Below are 21,154 nucleotides of genomic sequence, written 5' to 3'. Positions count from 1 at the left end.
GAAAGATTGATGTGTCTCTGATGTAAATAAAAGTACTCTCCTATTTAAGATCAAGTCTCTCTCTCTCTCTCTCTCTCTCTCTCTCTCTCTCTCTCTCTCTCTCTCTCTCTCTCTCTCTCTCTCTCTCTCTCTCTCTCTCTCTCTCTCTGCCAGAATTTTAAATTTAAAATGAAAAAAAAAAATTATGGGAATAAACCATGTAATCAGATCAGTTGACTAATAATTGTTGGTCATTTTAAATAGGAATTTTAAAAATTTTGTGTACTTTCCAAATTACAATGACATAATTTGTATAAAGAATGAATTTTCTCTTTACAGTGTTGGCACCCAGCTTGTTTTTCATGCTATACTTGTAAAGAATTATTAGCAGATCTCATCTACTTCTACAAAGATGGGAAAGTTTTCTGTGGAAGACACTTCACAGAGTCAGAAGAAATGCCCAGGTGCAAAGCCTGTGATGAGGTATGTTTAAACATCATTGATCTTAATGTTTTCCTTATCTAGCTTGACAAATTTTATTTACAAATGGCTTCTTAGGGATGCCTTTCAAAAAAAAAATCCTTATCTAGCTTGACAAATTATATTTACAAATGGCTTCTTAGGGATGCCCTTTCAAAAAAAAAAAATGGAAACCAAAGCTTTTGCCAAAATGGATTTGTTAGGGGCTTTTGATAAATAATTTTAGTTATGGCTAATAAAAAATTACAAGACTATTTACAATATCAAGAAGTTCAGCTTACATTCCAATCTCACTGTTAATGGCTAGCCAGTTTTGCCCTTTCAGAAGTACTGATTTGGTTATAAACAAAACATTTTATGTTTGTTGCATGATTAATGCTATTTTGATATTTTGTACCCGGTTTATACAATACTGTACATGTACTGTTTACAGTTTTAATTTTTTGTAAAAGAAAACTATTGTGATGGCTTTGTTTGTCTGTCCATTACACTTTTTCTGTCCGCCCTCAGATCTTACAAACTACAGAGGCTAGAGGGCTGCAAATTGGTACATCGATCATCCACTCTCCAATCATCAGACATACCAAATTGCAGCCCCCTAGCTTCAAGTATTTATTTTATTTAAGGTTAAAGTTAGTCATAATTATACTTATATGGCACTGCTATAGGTACCAGCAATACAGGCCACCACCAGAACATGGCTGAGACCACCACTGGACCATGGCTGAGTTTCATGGGCCATGGCTGAAAGTTTCATACAACATTATACACTGTACAGAAAACTCGATTGCACTGAAGAAACCTCAGCGCATTTTTTGCTTGTTTGTTTTGTTCACTTTAATCATAGTACTAGTACTAGTTTACAGTTTCCTGAATAAATTCTAAAATATTACTGGAAAAGCTGAGGGAATGTGCCAAGATATACAGAACAGTAAAAGGAAACTGGTTATGAAAACTGAACCTCCTTAAGTTATGCTTGCCTATATCTTAGATAGTTAACAGCCTGGTATATATATTTATACTACTTGACACGATTCAGTTAATTATAAACTACTATACCATAGTTCTAGAGGAAACTGAGATATAAAGGATTGTGACTGTGTTGTAAATCATTAAAGCTGGTCATACACATACGCAACTGGCGCGCTGATTTCATGGCAAATGGCGTGAACCGGTCAGTCTTTACCGTGTATGGGGGCTATTGATGCCAGTCCTGTCGAGACTGACCTGTCCCGTCGTCCTTTCAGCATGTTGAAATGACTGGCGCGTCTTGCATGGACCAACTCATTTTTACATGCTTTTATTTGACTTGACTTCCCTCTTCCATCCCCTTCCTCAGCCATCCCCCTTCCCTTTCCCCCTTCCAAAGCACACGATCAAGTGTTAATTTAGCTGTGGCCTTTCTCTTCCGTCCCCTTCCCCCTTCCGAAGCACATGATCAAGTGTTAATTTGGCTGTGTCCTCACCCTCCCTCCCTTCCCATCCCTCCTTCTCCTCTTCCCTCTCCCCCTTCCGGAGCATACTATCAAGTGTTATTTTAGCTGTGTCCTCCCCCCCATGCCCCTCCCTCTCCAGAGTATGCGATCAAATGTTAATTTAGCTGTGTCCTTCTCCCCCCCTTTCCTCTCTTCCATCCCCCTCCCCCTCCCCAATTACAATAATCGTGTCAATTTGCTTTAAATCCCTCCTCACCTTCCTGCTCCCTCCCCCTCACACTTCCATCCCTCTCCACTTCCACCTTCACTCCTTTCCTTCCCCTCTTCTCCCTTCCTTCCCGCCAGAGCACACAATCAAGCGTTAATTTAGCTGTCCTCCCTCCCCTTCTCCTCTTCCATCCACCTTCCCTCCCCTTTACCTCACCACTTCCCCTTTCCTGCCCCCTTCCCCTCCGTCCCTTCCCATTTTCCTCCTTGCCTCCTATTCCCCTCCTTCCATCTTCCTCCCCCTCCACTTCCTCCTTCCTCTTCCATCCCCTCCCCCTTTTCCTTCCCTTATCCTCCCATTTCTCTTTCTCCCCCTCCCCCTTCTCTCCTTCTCCCCCGTAAACGGATATCAATTTCATTAACTGCAATCATACATCGGTTACAATTTCTGTCAAAACTAAAAAGTACAAAAATAAAAATAAATTTTAAACATACTTCTATTAAAATGCACTATAAAGTAAGCATTAATTTTTTGAGGCACACCACGATTTTCTTACAATTAATCATGTCTAACAAGAATAAAAGCATGGGCACCAAACCTGGAAGGAAATGCTTCAAGAAAAGAAATAATTTTTTTTTTATTTCTTGTAGCATTTCCTTCCATGTTTGGGGCCCACGCTTTATTCTTGTTAGACCGACCTACACATAATTAATTGTAAGAAAATCCTGGTGTGTCTCAAAAAATTATTTTTTTATTTTTTATGCGTTTTAATAAAAGCATTTTAATTTTTTTTATTAAGACCTAGGCTGATGGATAAAAATAAAATCACTGTTCTTTTTTCAATATAAAATTTAATTCCTAACTTGTTCAATGATACGCATATAAATATGTAAGTTTAAGGCTCACTGCTCATATCTGTACATCTGTATTTGCCTCCATTTTGATATATATGTGAAATATCTCGCTATACTGTACGCTAACAAAACCAACTGAAATACAGTACAGTAAAATGTCATTGAGTACTAGAGAAAGATGAAATATACAGTAGTATAAAGGAGTATAATAGAATAAAAGGTCTCCGAAGGCATCATCAGTCATTCTTAAATAATTTCTTTACCCTCTTTCTTCACCCATACTTTACGTTTTTTCTTGCAAATTTCATGTTCGCATTCGTCATTATTGCACTAATCTTCCTTTACTTGGTGCCATGATTTAACATGATCTAAATCAAAGGGTGGAAACTCACTATCAAGACACTACAGGACTGACAGGAGCACGGCCACTGCATATTCATCTGTCCTCTTGAATTATGCGTAGAGTTAGTCAGCTGCGTGTGTGGGCAATACCCAAGAGGACTGAAGTGCGCACTAGTCCCGGCAGGACAAACCCGATGCCAGTCGCGTATGTGTATGGCCAGCTTAAGTTAGTTACCAAATAACATATACAGTGGCCATCAGTAAAATGAGAGAAAAGGGAAGTGATGAGAAGAAATCATGACACTCACACGTGGTGTTAAGAGAAAGAGGCAGTCAGATATAACACTTTAATAAATAATTTTCAGTATTAATCTTACAAAGAAAATCAGGCATGGTCAACTATTTAAAAAAATATGTGTTAGTTCTTAATAAATCTGGAGATGGATTTCTGGGAATCTGTTAAAAAATTCTTCTTTTATATCTCTGTGTGGAGATATAAAATATAGTACAGTATGAGAATGATAGCGATGACACAAGAATGGGAGAATAGATTTCTGAGAAAGGTTAACCACGCTGAATTTAGATGAATAAATATTATAGGTAAAGCTGTAAACCTACATGTGGCATTTTTTAAAAAACTAGGACGAGGACAGTAGGATATTTATCATCTCTATTCCTGTGAAGAAGTGAAAATCATAAACAAAGTCAGTTATTATAATGTCTAGCCTATATGTGTATTTTGCTAAATACAGTATGAAGTATTAATTTAAGCCTGTTTTAGAATTGTGTATTACCTGATTATTATTACCACAGCTAATCTTTGGAAACTCCTGGACCAGAGCTGATGGATTTGACTGGCATATCAATCATTTCTGTTGCAATGTTTGTGATACTCCAATGGCTGGCCAGCGTTATGTACCCGATGACAAAGGGTACCCTTATTGTTTACCTTGCTATATGTCCTGCTTAGCAAAGGTAAGTATAAAAGATATTTTGAATTTTTTTTTTATTTTTCAGAGAGTTTTCAAGTAGACCAAAAATTTCAGTGACAGACATCACAATTATTATCAAGCAAAATGAGCCTTATGGCTTGCGTTGAACCATATCCAGAGTTATAAAATTACAATATGTAACTAAAATTTCTGTTAACAAAGTTCTGAATTGTTTTTAACATTATTAGTTGTTATCTAAATACTGTAGCTTCAAAAGCACAAATAATCATTCAGATGGTTATTACTGACTACACATTTAACAATTGGTCATTCAACTTTTTGAAAAATATATATAAATGATCTGGATGCTATTTGCCCTGAAGCAATGGATTGTTACTCAACATACAAAAATACCTCGGCTTATGATTGGATGTACCTAAAGCATTCTCAGCAACCTTTTATAGTTACTATCTCTTGCTGACCCCAGCAGCCTGGCCTGATCTTCACTTTTGGTACGGCATCAATAGCCTAGATATTGTAACGCTACTTGTAGCAGCCATAAATCAATCAATCAGTTACCTTGGTATTTTTCTTCTTGCAGCATTGTAACCTGCATACATCTTTCTCTAAAATTGTCCCCCAACTTGCCCCCTTTGATAACTTTGGTAGTTATTCCAATTACTGTATTCCCAATGAGCTGCACGAGTTTTGTTTTAGTTCATCATTAAATTTCATTTTAGGGCTGTTCCATGGGTTGTCAAGTTGACCTGCTTAATTTGGCACTTTTATTTTGATTGTTGTTACAAGTGAGGATACTGTATTTTTATTATAAGCACTGGTTTTTCCTTGGGGATATCTTTAATTATAGCAAAGGATATTCCCTTTAAGCCTCTCCCTGCCTTTAGCATCTATTAAAAAGTTGAGTTCTTTTTTTGCCATTTGTCTTCCTTCCACTGATTTAGGCAATCCACTTGTTTAAAAAATTTTTTAAGGCTTCATTTCATATTTCTATGCATTTACTCAAGGTCTTACATTTTAACCAGCTGGTCTGGGAGTTTCATTATTACAGTATATTTAAGCTTGGCAGCAGTTTGGAGATGAATCTTGATTCTCATCTTCTTTCCTAATACACTCTCCTTCTCTGACAAAGGGACTACAGTGTACCAGTTTGTTTTATTACTGTAACCTTGATTGTGGATGCCTTGGGTCTTAGACAGTGGTCATGTGTTTATAAAGCAACTGAGTAGTGTACAAAATAAAGGGAAACATCTATCTATGTGCCTTACCCTGTATTTGTTACCAGATGCTAGTCTGGCAGGAATCCCAGCAGCCCTCCTGTACTGAACCATTAGAATCTTGGTAAGGCCTCGTATTATCTGTGCAACAAACCTTTCCAAGGGAGCTCCAGTCTCTAAGAAAAACTTTGTTGTGAAAGTATGATCTTTTTAATTATTAGTTTTGAATCAGTGCTAATTAGCCAGATAGGGTAGTTCCTACCTAAAAGTCATTGGACTGTATTCTTACTTTATGGATTGGTTTATAAAACTAGCATCACAACATACAGGTCATCATTGCTGATATTCATACTTATAAATGCCATTGTGCTCTTCCCCATTGCTGTTCAAAAATACCGTACTGCATCTGGATTCTTGCCAGGAGTCCCAGACACAAATTTCATGCTGTTCTGTTTTGCTTGAAATTTACTACAAATCACAAAGGTGAGGCACAGCTAGTGCAGCTCTAATTGCTCATTCTTGTCTTTTGTGATATTATTCAGCCCTTAGCTGACTCACAGTACCTTTCCAGTACTGTACATCTTTACTAATGGCTTCAGGTTGGGGTGGGAGATAATTTATCCTGTAGACTGAAAAGTATTGCCCATTTGCCCCTTATAGGGGATCAGGTGTCTGTCTGACTGTCCCAGTAGAACATCCCTGTTAAGAGGATATAGCATATTTGTATTCACTATTACACCCTTACAGTGGACAATTTGTATTCACTATTACACCCTTACAGTGGACATTATGTAAAGTGCAAGATCTAATCGCGCCACTTTTTGTTACAATGTCTGATGCTCAATTATATATTCATAAAGAAATGCAGGCAGCCCACATTTTGCAAGACCAGATGAAACTTAGGGCATTTATTACTCACTGCAGAGAAGAATTTCTAGAGGAAATGATTCTTTAGGATCCAGCCTATAACTTGACCTGTACTGAATTAAATCTTGTCATCTCACCTTACTAGGCAGCAATAGTACCAGAGAAGATACATGCCTCTTTTCTTGTCCCTGAGATTTCGAAAGTATAAAATAACTAAGGAATTTAGTGACTTTGCTGTTGATCACCTAGTGGTAGCCCACTTGACTTTAGTTTTGGTTAATTTCACTGGCACACATTGAGTTTCATAATGGTACTAAAAAGCAATTTTTTTTCTGGTCAGAGGGCCTATACCTTTTCTCATTTGAATACACTGAAAAACTTCCCAACTCATTTATCCCTGTAACACGACAGCATTTCCTATACATTACATATCTGATGACCCTAATTCTTTTGTAATATCCTCTACAAATTCTTCTTTAGAAGTGGTTACAGTTTTTCTAAGGCATCTCTTTACATCTGAGGGTCTTCTGGTGGGTTGTTGCTTAATTTCATGCAACAGAACTAATAATTATGGCTCCAGTTACAAAGGTAGTACAGTGCCCTTGAACAGTTATCAGCGGTGGTTTTATTTATAATGTCTGAAAGAAACCAGAAGATATCTTTGTAATTTATTAGGATGCTCTTGAAGTGTCAGTACAAGCATGGGGAACTTTCATTAGATTTGTATGCAACAGATGCTTGGATTTAGCTTTAGTCTATCTTAGATATTATATTAGAAGAAAATTTTATAGTGTCAAAGATCACGATTTACGAGTAATTTTGATTCAGCTACTCCACTTGGCTTTAACTGTTTAACAGTGTTTGCAGTACTTTGACTAACATATTACTGAATTAAACTAAACTGGCTTTAACTGTTTAACAGTGTTTGCAGTACTTTGACTAACATATTACTGAATTAAACTAAACAAGCCTGGAAGCTGGTAATAAACATAATTCTGTGACTTTGGTTGATTGATTTATGAAGTGGAGGTCATCAAGCCAGGCATTCAGGCACTTTTGGCCATTCAACACACAAGACAGTGGAAAGAGGAAGTTGTGCTTGGACAGTAAGATGAATAGTTAAGAGGTGTTAGACTGCACAACTGAAGCAAGGGAGTGGGAATGGAGGTAGAAGGCTAAGAAGTAGATGTAGCTAGGGCTGAAAGGACACTGCAAAAACCCTTAGTAATGCCTGCAGTGCACCATATGAGGTGCACTGACAGCACTAACTCCCTTTGGGGTCTGTGGCTTTGGAAGAATCCATGAATCTCTTGTACAATTATTCATAGAGACATTTTTTGTCTTTCTTAAAAAGGACTATTTTTCATAACATTTGCAACAGTAAATAAGTATTGCATGAAGAGATGGTTACTCTTAATGGCAAAGACACTTCTTGTGGATATGTTCTTACTATTAATCATAGGTGTCTGGCCTTAATCAGTTACTGTACTTATTAGAGATTAAGCCACACAACAATGAGAGCGATCAATTTCTTTTTTATCAAGCTTTGTTATGTTACATACTGTATATTCACACTTCCTGTCCTGTAAGTTTTCTATGTAAATTCAGACAGGATATCATGTTTTAAATTAATTGTGTTGAAGTCAATGATTTCTGATTTTATTATTTTGCCACCATTTTTCTCAGCAGCGTTCTCAAGATCACAGGAACCACAAAAATTTAGCTAGTTTCCTCCAGGGTTGTTATAATTTGCTTTTTTCTTCTGTCAGTAAACTCTATGGTCTTTCTTTTTTCCTTCAGACCTAAGCCCAATAAAAAGTATTTTGCTGTGTATCCTAGTTGGTTCCAAATGAAGTATATGCCAGTTAAAATGGCATAAAGCTTGGTCTGTCCAGCTAGTCGGATTCCTAAGTTAGCATCACATTTCTCAAAGTACAAAATGTAACTCCAGTTGGAACATTATCCTGAAAAGAATGCTCCCTTTCTGGCTGGACTCCTACTGCCATTCTTCATCCATATACATTCTGCTGTGAGACACTGTAATGGCAATGTCTCAGTAGTATTCTCCCAGATAGTTTTTGTGCTGCTAATTTAATCTTAATTTTTTTTTCTGGGTATGTATTCCTGTTATTTGTGACAGATTGTTGGAGAGAACTGAATTCTGTTTGTTTTCCTTTGCTAGATTTGAGTAAGTACCTCCTGCTGATCTTTGTTCTTTTTCAAGAAGGGCTTGCTTTTCCAATAATTCATTCTTTATTTCATGTTATCAGTGGTAGCTTAGCTTTCAGTTTGTCTGTTCAGTACACTGTGTTGTATCTGTTGTACAGTTTCCTATTTTTGTCAACTTTTGTTAAGCTTTATCTGGAAGTAATTTCACAGTAATTTTATCTTTACTGTTTATTGTAAATAGTGAATTTATCCATGCTGGAACTTGCTCTTTGCTGACTGTCAGTTGAGAAATTATTGTAATATTTTGTGCTAAGTTACTCTTGAAAGCAATGTTGAATGATAGTTCTTGATAATATTGTCTGTGGATGTGCCTCATGCCTTCACTTGGATTGAACGGGATAGTGAAATAGTTGTACAGTGAATGCTGATGAAATTTTACCAGGAGGTTATTGCATTGTTGATCTATGTAGTTGCAATATGTTTGAGTACTGTGTTGGGCTGCTAAGTAAGCAGTGCAGCTCTTTTGTATTCCTCACCTTTTTTGCTTGACTAGCTGAAAACCGTTGTATTCAATAAGAAAACTTGTACAGTCTGTGTGGATTGGGACATAGTAGGTCAAGTTTACACAGAAGAGAACTTACAAGTTCTATACGTACCTCTACTCTCCATGCTGGTTACCCAAGTCTCTCTGTCCCATTGTCCTGTGCCCAAATGATGCAGCTCTGGAGGTGCCAACCTTGGTACTTCCTCCATCATGGCTTTTCATGACAGGGAATCATGGTGTTAAGATGCTTGATAATAAGTCGTACTCATTAAACCCACAAGTTCAAGATGGAAGATGATAGACCACTGATGTATGATCTTTAAGATACTGTATCTCCTTACTATAGAGTACATTTTGGTGGACTGTCCCAAATATATAGATGAGAGAAGGCAGCATCAAATTTCAGGTTCCATAGAAGAGGTTTTAAATTATTTATTATGTTGATATTAAAACATCACGGACGTGAAAAGTTATTTTTTATTGTTACTAGATTATTGTGTTAGCAATTGATTTATCAATTTTATTTTCTCACCATTTATCATCATGGTACCAAATAACAAAATGGTTCCAATTCCTGGTCATCAGACCAAACTTTCAACAATCATTCAATTAATCCTCTATGGCTTTTGTCAAAATTTTGGGTTGATGGGGTAGTGGTTTTCCCTTGGCTCTTGATGGGCCATTAACTTAAGTTCCAAACTAGTTGTCGTTAGAAAAAGTGAAATAATGATGATATATACATATATTTGCCTAAATATATGTCAATGTAGAGAAGTCACATACAGTTAATTAAGAATGATTAATGAGATATTAATTACAGTGGGGCAGCAGCAATACATTTTGTCAGAACACATAAGTGACGCTGCCTGGAGCCAACAGCAAGCGAAGTTCTCAGACACATTCACAGTGGGCAGCATCTGTACATAATTGAAAGCAGTTGGTCAAGTAGGTGACATGTTACCTTCAAACCAACAGCAGTAATAGTATCCAATGGTTAATAAGATGCAGGCAACCATCAACATTCATGATGTACAGAAGAGTTGTTGTCAGGTGTAAGAGATATATTAAAGAGTGGGATTCTGCAAATATATATAACATATCCTTAATTGTATACAGTACACCAGGTTGTATACACAAAACATACAAAATAGTGTGCATACAGAATAATGTATACATACAAAACAAGTTCATAAATTAGTAATGAAATAAAAAAAAAAAACGAAAAGAAAAATTGTACTCTAAAGTTGCTCAAATTTGTTAGTTAACAATTGAAGCTTCATTTTTACTAATTGCTTTGTAAACAAGAAAGTGAACTTTCCAAGGACACTAGAGAAATGACTGAGCTACTGATGCTCCATCTTTTGAAAGTTTTTTTATTAAGACTCTACCAATAGCATTCTCTTGGGTCTTCCCCCCACTGCTGTGGTTCCACTGCTACCACCATGAGCCTACATCACAACAGTGCTGCCTCTGGGATTGCAGCTTCCTTCTCAGACTGCAGATGCAGATTTGTGGAATCCCATGGGCACATGAATCATTGGAGATGGAGGAGCTTCATTCAGTGGGGAAGCGAGGCCTGCAAGCCAGCTTGCCTTGTTACTAAAGAAGTGATGCTTGTGTATGCTTCAGGAGCAAATTAAGCTGTAGTCACTCCCCAAACCCTCAGAGGAATGGCTCTTGAATTTTCAATAAAATCCTCTTTGAAGGATGTTGGGTACCCACCAGAACTTTATTAGGGGATGGAGCCTGTGAAAATGGATTCCAGCAGTTTGGTAAAGCGTTTGAAGTTTCCTGAGGCCAGTCCACTCAGATGTTGAGGCAGCCATATTTCCTGGAGAGCGGTCCTGATAGGGACAGGTGAGACTGCCACTGACACAGCCACCAGCATGGTGCTGTTCCCAAGAGGAAGTTGGGTACTGTGTTGTAAGCAGTGGTGCTCAGGAAATTGTGTTAGATACATGGTATACCAGACATAGGCCATAACTAGTGATACAATCTTCAGGAGCCAGTCCTCAAGGGGTTTGGGGGTTGATTACTACTTGCTGCTGCCGAAGCGGCACACAAATAATCACTTTAGTAATAGTGGCAACCGAGATTTACATTATCAAGGTGAGCTGGCCTGCAGGCCTTACTTTATCTAAGGTGAGCTGGCCTGCAGGCCTCACTTCCCCTGTGAATAAAGCTCCTCTATCTTCAGTGAACTCGTATGCACTTGGGGCTCAGTTTCTTACCAGGTAGATTATGAGACCATGCCTATCTTGAAATCCAGGAAAAGAAGGGGCCATGCCTATCTTGGAATCTGCATCATGGTCCAGGGAATGGATGTAGCGGAAAGAATGCATACAGCAATCCATTTTACTTCTGAGGCAATGTTTGATAACCCCCATCTCTCACCAATTCCACTGCTTTAGCCTCAGTGGCTAATACCCCAGGAGTGCATTTTGCACAAACAACTCCATGAAGCAAGACAAGACCCTGAGCAAGAACCCCGTAAGGGGGTAGTGCCATCAGTGCACCTCGCATGGTACACTGTAGGCATTACAAGGTTATTTGCAGCGTCCCTTTGGCCCCTAGCTGCAACCACTTTTATTCTTCCTATTACTGTACTGTCATTTATATTGTCTTTCTTCTGTCTTGTTGTCCACACTTTTCTAACAGTTGTTTCATAGTGCAACTGCAAGGTTTTCCTCCTGTTATGCCTTTCAGATCTTTCATCTCTCAATTTCCCATTCAGCGCTGAATGACCTTCCAGGTCCCAGCGCTTGGCCTTTGGCCTAAATTCTGTGTTCTATTCTGTACTGAGCAAGAAGACCAAGCTCAACTCTTTAGACTTAGAGGCAATGGTAGAGAAATCAGATGAGAAAATCAACAAAGGATCTAAGGGACTTGTAATGGGACTCCCACTTTAGAGGTGGTCCTAGATGTCTGCAGCAGTCATCTAGTGTCTGGCAAAATTTCAACAGGAGGGGAAAGACAGCAACAAAGGGGTTTTTTCTGCCATAGGCTTGTGGAGAGGGTGAGTAAGAGGCAGCATCTGTGTACTTATTAATTTATTTTCACAAATTTGTGACAAGACACAAACTTACGCCGAAAAGTAGTATCTAACATCAGAGCAAGAGAGACATAATTTTACAAACGAATGGAAAAGTAGTATCTAACATCAGAGCAAGAAGACAACTTTACAGTCAGGTGTGTTTTCTCACTCCTGGAAAACCATTAATAAGGAAAGTTCTCCATTACATATTGTTCAATAGCTTGAAGAGTTGTACATTTACAAATGGTTTTGGTTTTACAAATGAAATACTGTAAGGAAAATTCTCCATTACATAATGTTTGATAGCTTGAATACTTTTACATTTACAAATGGTTTTGGTTTTACAAATGAAATACTGTAACTTCTGAAAATACGTGAAAAAGATAGTTTTGGCCGATCGTTTTGGGGTTGTGTTTTTTGGTGAAAGTTGGTGATCTTGTTTTGGCAGGTAGATGCTCAGAAAGCCCAATCAGGGCCCCACTTTTGGTTATCCTCAGGGATGTCATAGTGCCAGTTGAAGGCTGGGGATACTATGTGGGAACCTAAGAGTTCCTCTCATTCTTAAACCAGGATATAGGACTGACTACAACATCCAGCCAAGAAACCCTCACGACAGAGTAACGCTCAGGGTATCCCAGCCACCTGTTCACAGAGAGTAGTAACTTCCTCCTTGTGGAGTGGGACACCTTCCATTACTTGTGCAGGTAGTACTGGCAAGAGTGGTGACATGAACTCTTCTGGCAGATAAAAACCCATGAACTGGATGACATTGCTAAGGGGAGGATGGTCCATTTTATCAGGAAAGGCAACAATTCTCCTATGAATATTTTAATACTTCTTAGCCAACACAGTGATTAAAGAGAGGGACTCTCTTCAAGGATCTAACCAGCTTACTCTCCCTGGCTGACCTTTGGGAACTTAGGACCTCAAACCCCTTTTTCTTCACAGTGATGTGGTATGAGAATTAGGGAATAAAAAAGTAACAAACATCCAATTTTGACAGATGGGCCCTCACTCTTTGGCTTTAGTAACTCTTGGCTTACATCAGAAAATGAAATGTCTCCCTTTAGAACAAAGCTTTTTTTTTTTTTTTCATTAGAAGAGCGCCAGGCAGTCACTGCATACAGACAGCATTGCACTCCAGTTGAGGTGTCCTTTTTCACCATATTCAAGTATCAGTTTGGACAACAGAAGTCTAGAATGACCTCCTGCCAAGCTGAGGAGCTAGTTGCCTCAAATCCCTGGTAAGAAAGGGCATCAGGGGGATGAGACCACCCATTAGACTTAGTCTTTCATTGGCCAAACAGAAGAGCTATCGTTCAGGCATTAGTCACCTGGATCCACTAGACCAGTCCCACCCCCAGGCTCTGTCAGTTGTCTGCCAAATAGCAGGATTATTGTTTAGGTATTCACTCAGATCCACTGGCAAGAACTAGATAACTCTTTCTGCCGTTTATATAGTATGAATGAAAACAGTTAAAGATTCAATGGTGGTTAGTGACTGAAATCAGTATACTATGACTATTGATTTTGTTTATCATTTCTTCATCCTCAACTCCATCATTTGAATAGATTTGCAATTTAGTAGAAGCTGAGGAGTGAAGAGCCTCAGATTGTTTTGCAGCTATTCAAGTATTAGAGACTTTAGGGACAAGTCAGAGAACAAGCCCAAGTGATCTCAGTATTAGAGACTCCTAGAACAAGTCAGAGAACAAGGCCCAAATCACTCACTTGGGCCTTGTTCTCTGACTTGTCCCTAAGAGGTCTCTAATACTTGAGATAGCTACAAAACAATCTGAGGCTCTTCACTCCTCAGGCTTCTACCTAAATTGCAATAAGAGCTCTGTTCAAATGATGGAGTTGAGGATGAAGAAATTATTAAACAAAATCAGTAGTCATACAATATACTGATTTCAGTCCTCGCCACCCCTTGAATCTTGCTGTTTTTCATTCATATTATATAAACAGCAGAAAGGTTGTCTGGTTCTTGCCAGTGGATCCTGGTGAGGAATACCTGAACAATAATCCTGCTATTTGGCAGACAACTGACAGAGCCTGGGGGTAGGACTGGTCTAGTGGATCCAGGTGACTAATGCCTGAACGATAGCTCTTCTGTTTGGCAAATGAAAGACTAAGTCTAATGGGTGGTCTCATCTCCCTGATGCCCTTTCTTACCAGGGATTTGAGGCAACTAGCTCCTCAGCTTGGCAGGAGGTCATTCTAGACTTCTGTTGTCCAAACTGATACTTGAATATGGTGAAAAAGGACACCTCAACTGGAGTGCAATGCTGTCTGTATGCAGTGACTGCCTGGCGCTCTTCTAATGAAAAAAAAAGAGCTTTGTTCTAAAGGGAGACATTTCATTTTCTGATGTAAGCCAAGAGTTACTAAAGCCAAAGAGTGAGGGCCCATCTGTCAAAATTGGATGTTTGTTACTTTTTTATTCCCTAATTCTCATACCACATCACTGTGAAGAAAAAGGGGTTTGAGGTCCTAAGTTCCCAAAGGTCAGCCAGGGAGAGTAAGCTGGTTAGATCCTTGAAGAGAGTCCCTCTCCATAATCACAGTTTTGGCTAAGAAGTATTAAATATTCATAGGAGAATTGTTGCCTTTCCTGATAAATGGACTATCCTCCTCGCCTTAGCAATGTCATCCGTTCATGGGTTTTTATCTGTCAGAAGAGTTCATGTCACCACTCTTGCCAGTACTACCTGCACAAGTAATGGAAGGTGTCCCACTCCTACAAGGAGGAAGTTACTACTCTCTGTGAACAGGTGGCTGGGATACCCTGAGCGATTACCTCTGTCAGTATGAGGGTTTCCTTGGCTGGATGTTGTAGTCAGTCCTATATCCTGGTTTAAGAATGAGAGGAACTCTTAGGTTCCCCACATAGTATCCCAGCCTTTCAACTGCACTATGACATCCCTGAGGATAACCAAAAGTGGGGCCCTGATTGGGCTTTCTGAGCATCTACCTGCCAAAACAAGATCACCAACTTTCACCAGAAAACACAACCTCAAGACGATCGCCAAAGCTTATCTTTTCATGTATTTTCAGAAGTTACAGTATTTCATTTGTAAAACCAAAACCATTTGTAAATGTAAAAGTATTCAAGCTATCAAACATTATGTAATGGAGAATTTTCCTTTACAGTATTTTCATTTGTAAAACTAAAACTATTTGTAAATGTACAACTCTTCAAGCTTATTGAACAATATGTAATGAGAACTTTCCCTTATTAATGGTTTTCCAGGAGGAGAAAACACACCTGACTGTAAAGTTGTCTTCTGCTCTGATGTTAGATACTACTTTTCCATTCGTTTGTAAAATTATGTCTCTCTTTGCCTGATGTTGATACTATTTTTCGGCATAAGTTTATGTCTTGTCAGAAATTTCCAGAAAATAAATTAATAAGTACACAGATGCTGCCTCTTACTCACCCTCCACAAGCCTAGGCAGAAAAACCCCCTTGTTGCTGTCTTTCCTCCTGTTGAAATTTTGCCAGACACTCAGATGACTGCTGCAGACATCTAGACCACCTCTAAAAGTGGGAGTCCCATTACAGGCCCCTTAGATCCTTTGCTGATTTTTCTCATCTGATTTCTACCATTGCTCTAAGTCTAAAGAGTTGAGTTTTGGTCTTCTTGCTCAGTACAGAATAGAACATTAGAATTTAGGCTGAAGGCCAAGCGCTTGGGACCTGGAAGGTCATCTAGCCGCTGAATGGGAAATTGAGAGATGAAAGATCTGAAAGGCATAACAGGAGGAAAACTTGCAGTTGCACTATGAAACAACTGTTAGAAAAGTGTGGACAACAAGACAGAAGAAAGACAATATAAAATGACAGTACAGTAATAGGAAGAATAAAAGTGGTTGCAAAGAAATAAAGGACGCTGTAAATAACCTTGTAATGCCCACAGTGTACCATGCGAGGTGCACTGATGGGTACTACTTCTTTGCGGGGTTCTTGCTCAGGGTCTTGTCTTGCTTCATGGAGTTGTTTGTGCAAAATGCACTCCTGGGGTATTAGCCACTGAGTGCTAAAGTGGAATCTGGTGAGAGATGGGGTTACCAAACATTGCCTCAGAAGTAAAATGGATTGCTGTATGCATTCTTTCTGCTACATCCATTCCTGACCATGATGCAGATTCCAAGATAGGCATGGCCCCTTTTTCCTGGATTTGAAGATAGCATGGTCTCATAATCTACCTGGTAAGAAACTGAGCCCCAAGTGCATAATGAGTTCACTGAAGATAGAGGAGCTTTATTCACAGGGGAAGTGAGGCCTGCAGGCCAGCTCACCTTGATATGTAAATCTCGGTTGCCACTATTACTAAAGAAGTGATTATTGTGTGCGCGCGCTTCAGCAGCAAAGTCAACCGTAATCAACCCCCAAACCCCTTGAGGACTGGCTCCTGAAGATTGTATCACCAGTCACGGCCTATGTCTGGTATACCATGTATCTAACACAATTTCCTGAGCACCACTGCTTACAACACAGTACCCAACTTCCTCTTGGGAACAGCACCATGCTGGTGGCTGTGTCAGTGGCAGTCTCCACCATTGTCCCTACTCAGAGGACCCTTTATCCAGGAAATATAGCTGCCTCAACGTAGCAGGAAATTAGTTATTATTGGAATGGTGGAATCGACAGGATTATCACCACCCTCTTCACTAGTCACAGGTTTAACTGTAGTTGGATTGACAAAGACTGCTGTTCATTATTTAACAATACTAAACAATGGCTGCAGCAGTCTAAAAACTATGCAACTTCTAATCTTTGCTCGATAACCCTCAAGCATGAAGCCAAGGTACCTCGAGGCTGCTGAGGAAGCTTATGAAGTGTGGATTCTGAGAAGCTTCTTTCAAGTCAGGAAAATATTGGGGGTTGTCAACAGGCATCCTAAGTAGGTCTCAAATCACTCCTGTAGTGGCCAGTGTCTGCATAATAGTCCAGAAGGCAGGAAAGCATGTACAACTAGGTTGTCCCAAAAAGGAGATATTGCACTCAACTTCCAGGATGCTGGATTTAATTGTGCTTAGCAATAGGTTGATAGATTATGATTCAAGCTTGTGTCATACAGATCCACTTGTGCCATGACTCACAGATAATAAAGTCTGTTGGATCTCTCGAACGGAGACTAGTCTGTTCTGTTTCCCCAAGCTGAGACCATCCTCATTGTTGACTTCTGCCCACACAAAGATAGCCACTGCTGAGCAACTGTTGTTGACTGACATTATGCCAGTGATTTTCTTTCCAAAAAATAGAGTGAATGCTTTGAAGGCACAAGTAGATGGCCTTCAACTTGAAGGTTGATGCAACGCTTCCTATCCTGTCCATTCCAGGTGCCTGTTGATTGTGTCTAAGTGGCTGCCTCTACTATGATGGGAGGTATCCATTAACAGTGACTTCTCTCAAGAAAAGAGAACCAAGGATACCCTTGATGAGAGGTGGCTGAGATTTTACCACACTGAAGATCTTCCTCGAACTCCTTTGAGGATATGACAATTTTGTTGTAGTATCTGGATGGTGCTTTAACTATCAATGACAAGTGCAGTCTCATAATCGTGTATTCATCATTCCCAGATATTTAGCACTTTTTAAAGAAACCAGGTTTGACTTCAACCAGTTGAGATCTAGACTCAATTTTTTATAGTCTGCAAAGAAATTTAAAATTTTACCATTGCTATCACCAGTAAGTCATCCAGGTACCTCTGAAGACTTATGCTGATCTAACACACCCAAAGTGCCACTGGTGCAAGGAGAAAATTCTAGCCTGACCAGATCACATGCTTATTAGAACTGGTAAACCACCCTACCCTCTTAGAATAAGGGTATTTCCTTGATGTCAAGCATTGTTAAATGTAAAAGCAAGTAAGTATCTTTGAGGTTCAAGAACGCAAGAAGCCCCCCTCCCCCTCTTTCCACAGTCACCTTCATGGGGTTAGTCAAAAGGTACAAACCCCTTATCACCTTCAACACTAAAAACAAGGAACTGTAGAAGCCAGATGATATGGCTTTCAGCTCTGCAATCATGTGCTTTTGCAAGATTGGCATTACCTTGCTTTTTTTCAAAGGCCTGAAAATTCATGGTGTTGCCACTGCACACCCAAAAGTCCACTGGCTGGAATGAGAGGTGTGTATATATTTAGTTCCAGAAAAAGTCAGTAACTGACCTCGCTAACTTGTACCCATGACTTGACTCTTATCTGTTACCAATATTTCCAGAATTTCTTGAGACAATTCACCAATAGCTAAATATCTGTTTGGATAAGTATCAACTTCATGCCTCTTTACTCCTTCCAAGAGGATACTTGACCACAGCCATTCCCCTTTCTTGGGCTGAAAAGAGGACTGGAGCCTCCTTGCTGGATTCATCCTGTTAATGTAAATTAGCAGTAGTACATTTAAATGGCATAGTCAGGGTCCTCTGCTGTTTATTCCATTAATATTGCGATGAACTTGTTGCTTGATGTCTCCCACCACGGGTGTGTAGATGCACTGCTCAAGTGTAAAATGACTGCCATGGTTATGCTGACTTTTCTGAGAACTCTTTTTACCAAGCCTGGTCAAGAAAATTTGAGATCCTTGTGTATAAGATTGCTGAGGTCAGCTAGATTTCTAGTGGCTGCATCAAGATTCTTCAATATAATTTTGCCAGGAGTTACATAATCACACAAATGGGTAGGACTAAGGTCTGACCTTGGTGACTCCCTGCAATGGCTTGGGCCTATATATCTGTTCCTGCCAATTATAACAGCAAGCACTCCCAGAGAAAACACTCAGATGGCGTGAAGGTGACGAATGAGCTTGTGAAAATGACTGGTAACTGCTACACAGTATTCACAATCCCTTATGTGGTTGAGGATGGAGAACAGTATTGTCAGGTGCTGAAGATTATAGATGTTACACACTAATGTTGTTCCACAGTCTTGATAGTTTCCACTTTCTCAAGTCTTCTCAACCAGCAGAACACCAGTCAAAGCAGTCTCTTTTGGCTATCAGCATTACAGAATTGAACAGGGTCTAGGGAGTCGCAGGCATCATTGAGAGAGCAGGAGTCATGGTGAAGGCAGTCTGTAACTACTCTGTGTTCTGTTTAATGTCAAAAGAGCTAAGGAGATCTTGAGTGAAGCAGCCTTTTCTGCTGTTAGGTTTGATTACCAGAAGTCAACAAATATAGCATATCACTTTAAGGAGGAAATGACATGAGAACCATGCTAGCAGACTGCCCCTCATCTTAAGGTCCATGCCTTCTCTATTAATAAGTGGGTGGTTGGAACTTGACCAGGCATGTCAGGACAAATAGTATCCATTGAAGGTCCAAACTCTTAAAAAGATCCTTAAAGCAGCTGCTACTATAACTGCAGTCATCAGTACTGACCTGCAGACAGCCATTCTGGTAGGCATGGTCACTGCACCTGTATGATGAATAGAGTTGGCTGCTCGAGGTATGCTTCTAGTGGCCTGAATGGTCACCTCAATGGCTCACAGCCCTTCCCATTAGTTTTCTTAGAAGACCGCCTCAATTCCAGGGCTGATGAATCTGTGAATATGTGTCATGGCCTTTTAGAGTGCTCCTCAAAAGCTGGCAATACAAAAGGCACAGGAGCAACAAAGCAGGTCCAGCAGGAGCATTGCATAGCAGAGACAGGTAAAGCACGAGGCACAGCTGATGCAGAGGTATCAGGTTTAACTGGAACAGGTATAGCAGGAGCAGCAGGTAGTAGCAGGGGATGAATCACAGCAGCAGCAGCAGGTATAGTAGGTGCCACGGAAGCTTACAACAAAGACATACTACCCCTTTAGTCACATGGTACATTTGAGCCTGGGTCAAGTCCAACATAAATTCTCTCTTCCAAGTAGGTGAAGAAGTCCTGTGGTACAAGGACATCCACAGCAGGCAGGGACAGAGGTTGGGCAAACAGGCTGCATCACAGCCAAAGACAGACTAGGAGTTTGGTGACGGCTGCATAGACAGATTTGTCACTGAACACAGCAGCTGTTTGTAGGAAGGGAAGCAGGCAAATGCACACCTCTTACAGATTGTTACTTCTTTAGTGACTCCAAGGAAGGTGAAGATCCAGAACCTTACAGGATATCAATGGAATTACAAGTAGAAGCAGCAGACAGGTCAGCACCAGTATGCTTTTCTCATTTCCACATTTGTGTCTTCTTGTTGAGCAACCATTGGGCATATGACCATCAATGACACACTGTACTACAGGTATGTGATGGCAGTCAGTGCTGACCACAACAGGTGAGGGTCTGTTTTGAGTGAGTACATGAAGGCACAACAGGCCTACCTGGAATACCTTGACAAGGTCATTGCTGCACAATGAAGACTGTACTTGTAGTATACAGTGAAATTACACAAAAATAGCACATAGCAAAAAGCACAAAATACTACTACAAACAATACATTTTTAGGCATTGAAACAGGCAAGACATTTAAGAAATACTATACACAAAAATATACATATCCTTACCTAGAATTACATAGGCAAAGTATAAAACCATGGGGGAAAGGTTGGGAATGACCAGGCATATCAAGAATAAACAAAAATATACAAAAGTAAAATGCAACATCAAAAAGAAAATGAAGCAAAAATGACCCATACTAGTGAAACAGAAGAAGCTGTACTGGTGCATCATGCACAAATTAGGAAGGTAGCCTGAAGAAACTTCTCTTTCAGTGCTTACTAGGTACTATTACAACTTACTAGGCTAGTACTATGCAAGTAGAACTATACAATGATACTGGAAGATACCCAAATTGTGAACAATACAGAGTGAAATTCAACAAAGAAATCAACAGAAAATTACCATACCTGTACCAAGAAGTAGTGAAATCACACTTTTCATCAGAAGGATGCTAAATTAGCAATAATGGGGGATGGAGAAGAATGACTTTTAATATTTATTAATAAACTTCGAAATGTTGCTTAGCAAGGATGAAGCTGTAAGAAACTCTGGTGGAGGTCAAAAGCAGTTCTTATGAAAAATTATAACCTTAACTAGGGACTGTGGAGAAGAATATTAATGACTGGAAACTGTCACGACTGTCAAGTAA

At 39.5% G+C, this 21,154-nt stretch overlaps 1 protein-coding gene across 6 annotated transcripts in view; it reads left to right on the top strand.

Moving 5' to 3' along the window:
• The window catches only part of LOC136839040 (uncharacterized), a 76,199-nt gene that overhangs the window by 48,843 nt on the left and 6,202 nt on the right, over positions 1-21,154 (top strand). For 5 of the 6 annotated variants that reach the window (XM_067104706.1, XM_067104726.1, XM_067104719.1 and 2 more), the window contains exons 8-9: positions 319-462; positions 4,113-4,274. In XM_067104706.1, the coding sequence (XP_066960807.1) occupies positions 319-462; positions 4,113-4,274 (306 nt within the window). Of the gene's footprint in view, positions 1-318; positions 463-4,112; positions 4,347-21,154 lie in introns of those variants that run through there. The other variant, XM_067104738.1, reaches the window with a different exon arrangement.

This window comes from Macrobrachium rosenbergii, chromosome 1 (assembly GCF_040412425.1).
Source record: "Macrobrachium rosenbergii isolate ZJJX-2024 chromosome 1, ASM4041242v1, whole genome shotgun sequence".
Taxonomy (NCBI): Eukaryota; Metazoa; Arthropoda; class Malacostraca; order Decapoda; family Palaemonidae; genus Macrobrachium; species Macrobrachium rosenbergii.
Note: the sequence above shows the minus strand (reverse complement) of the source record. Positions and strands in the feature narration are given on the sequence as shown.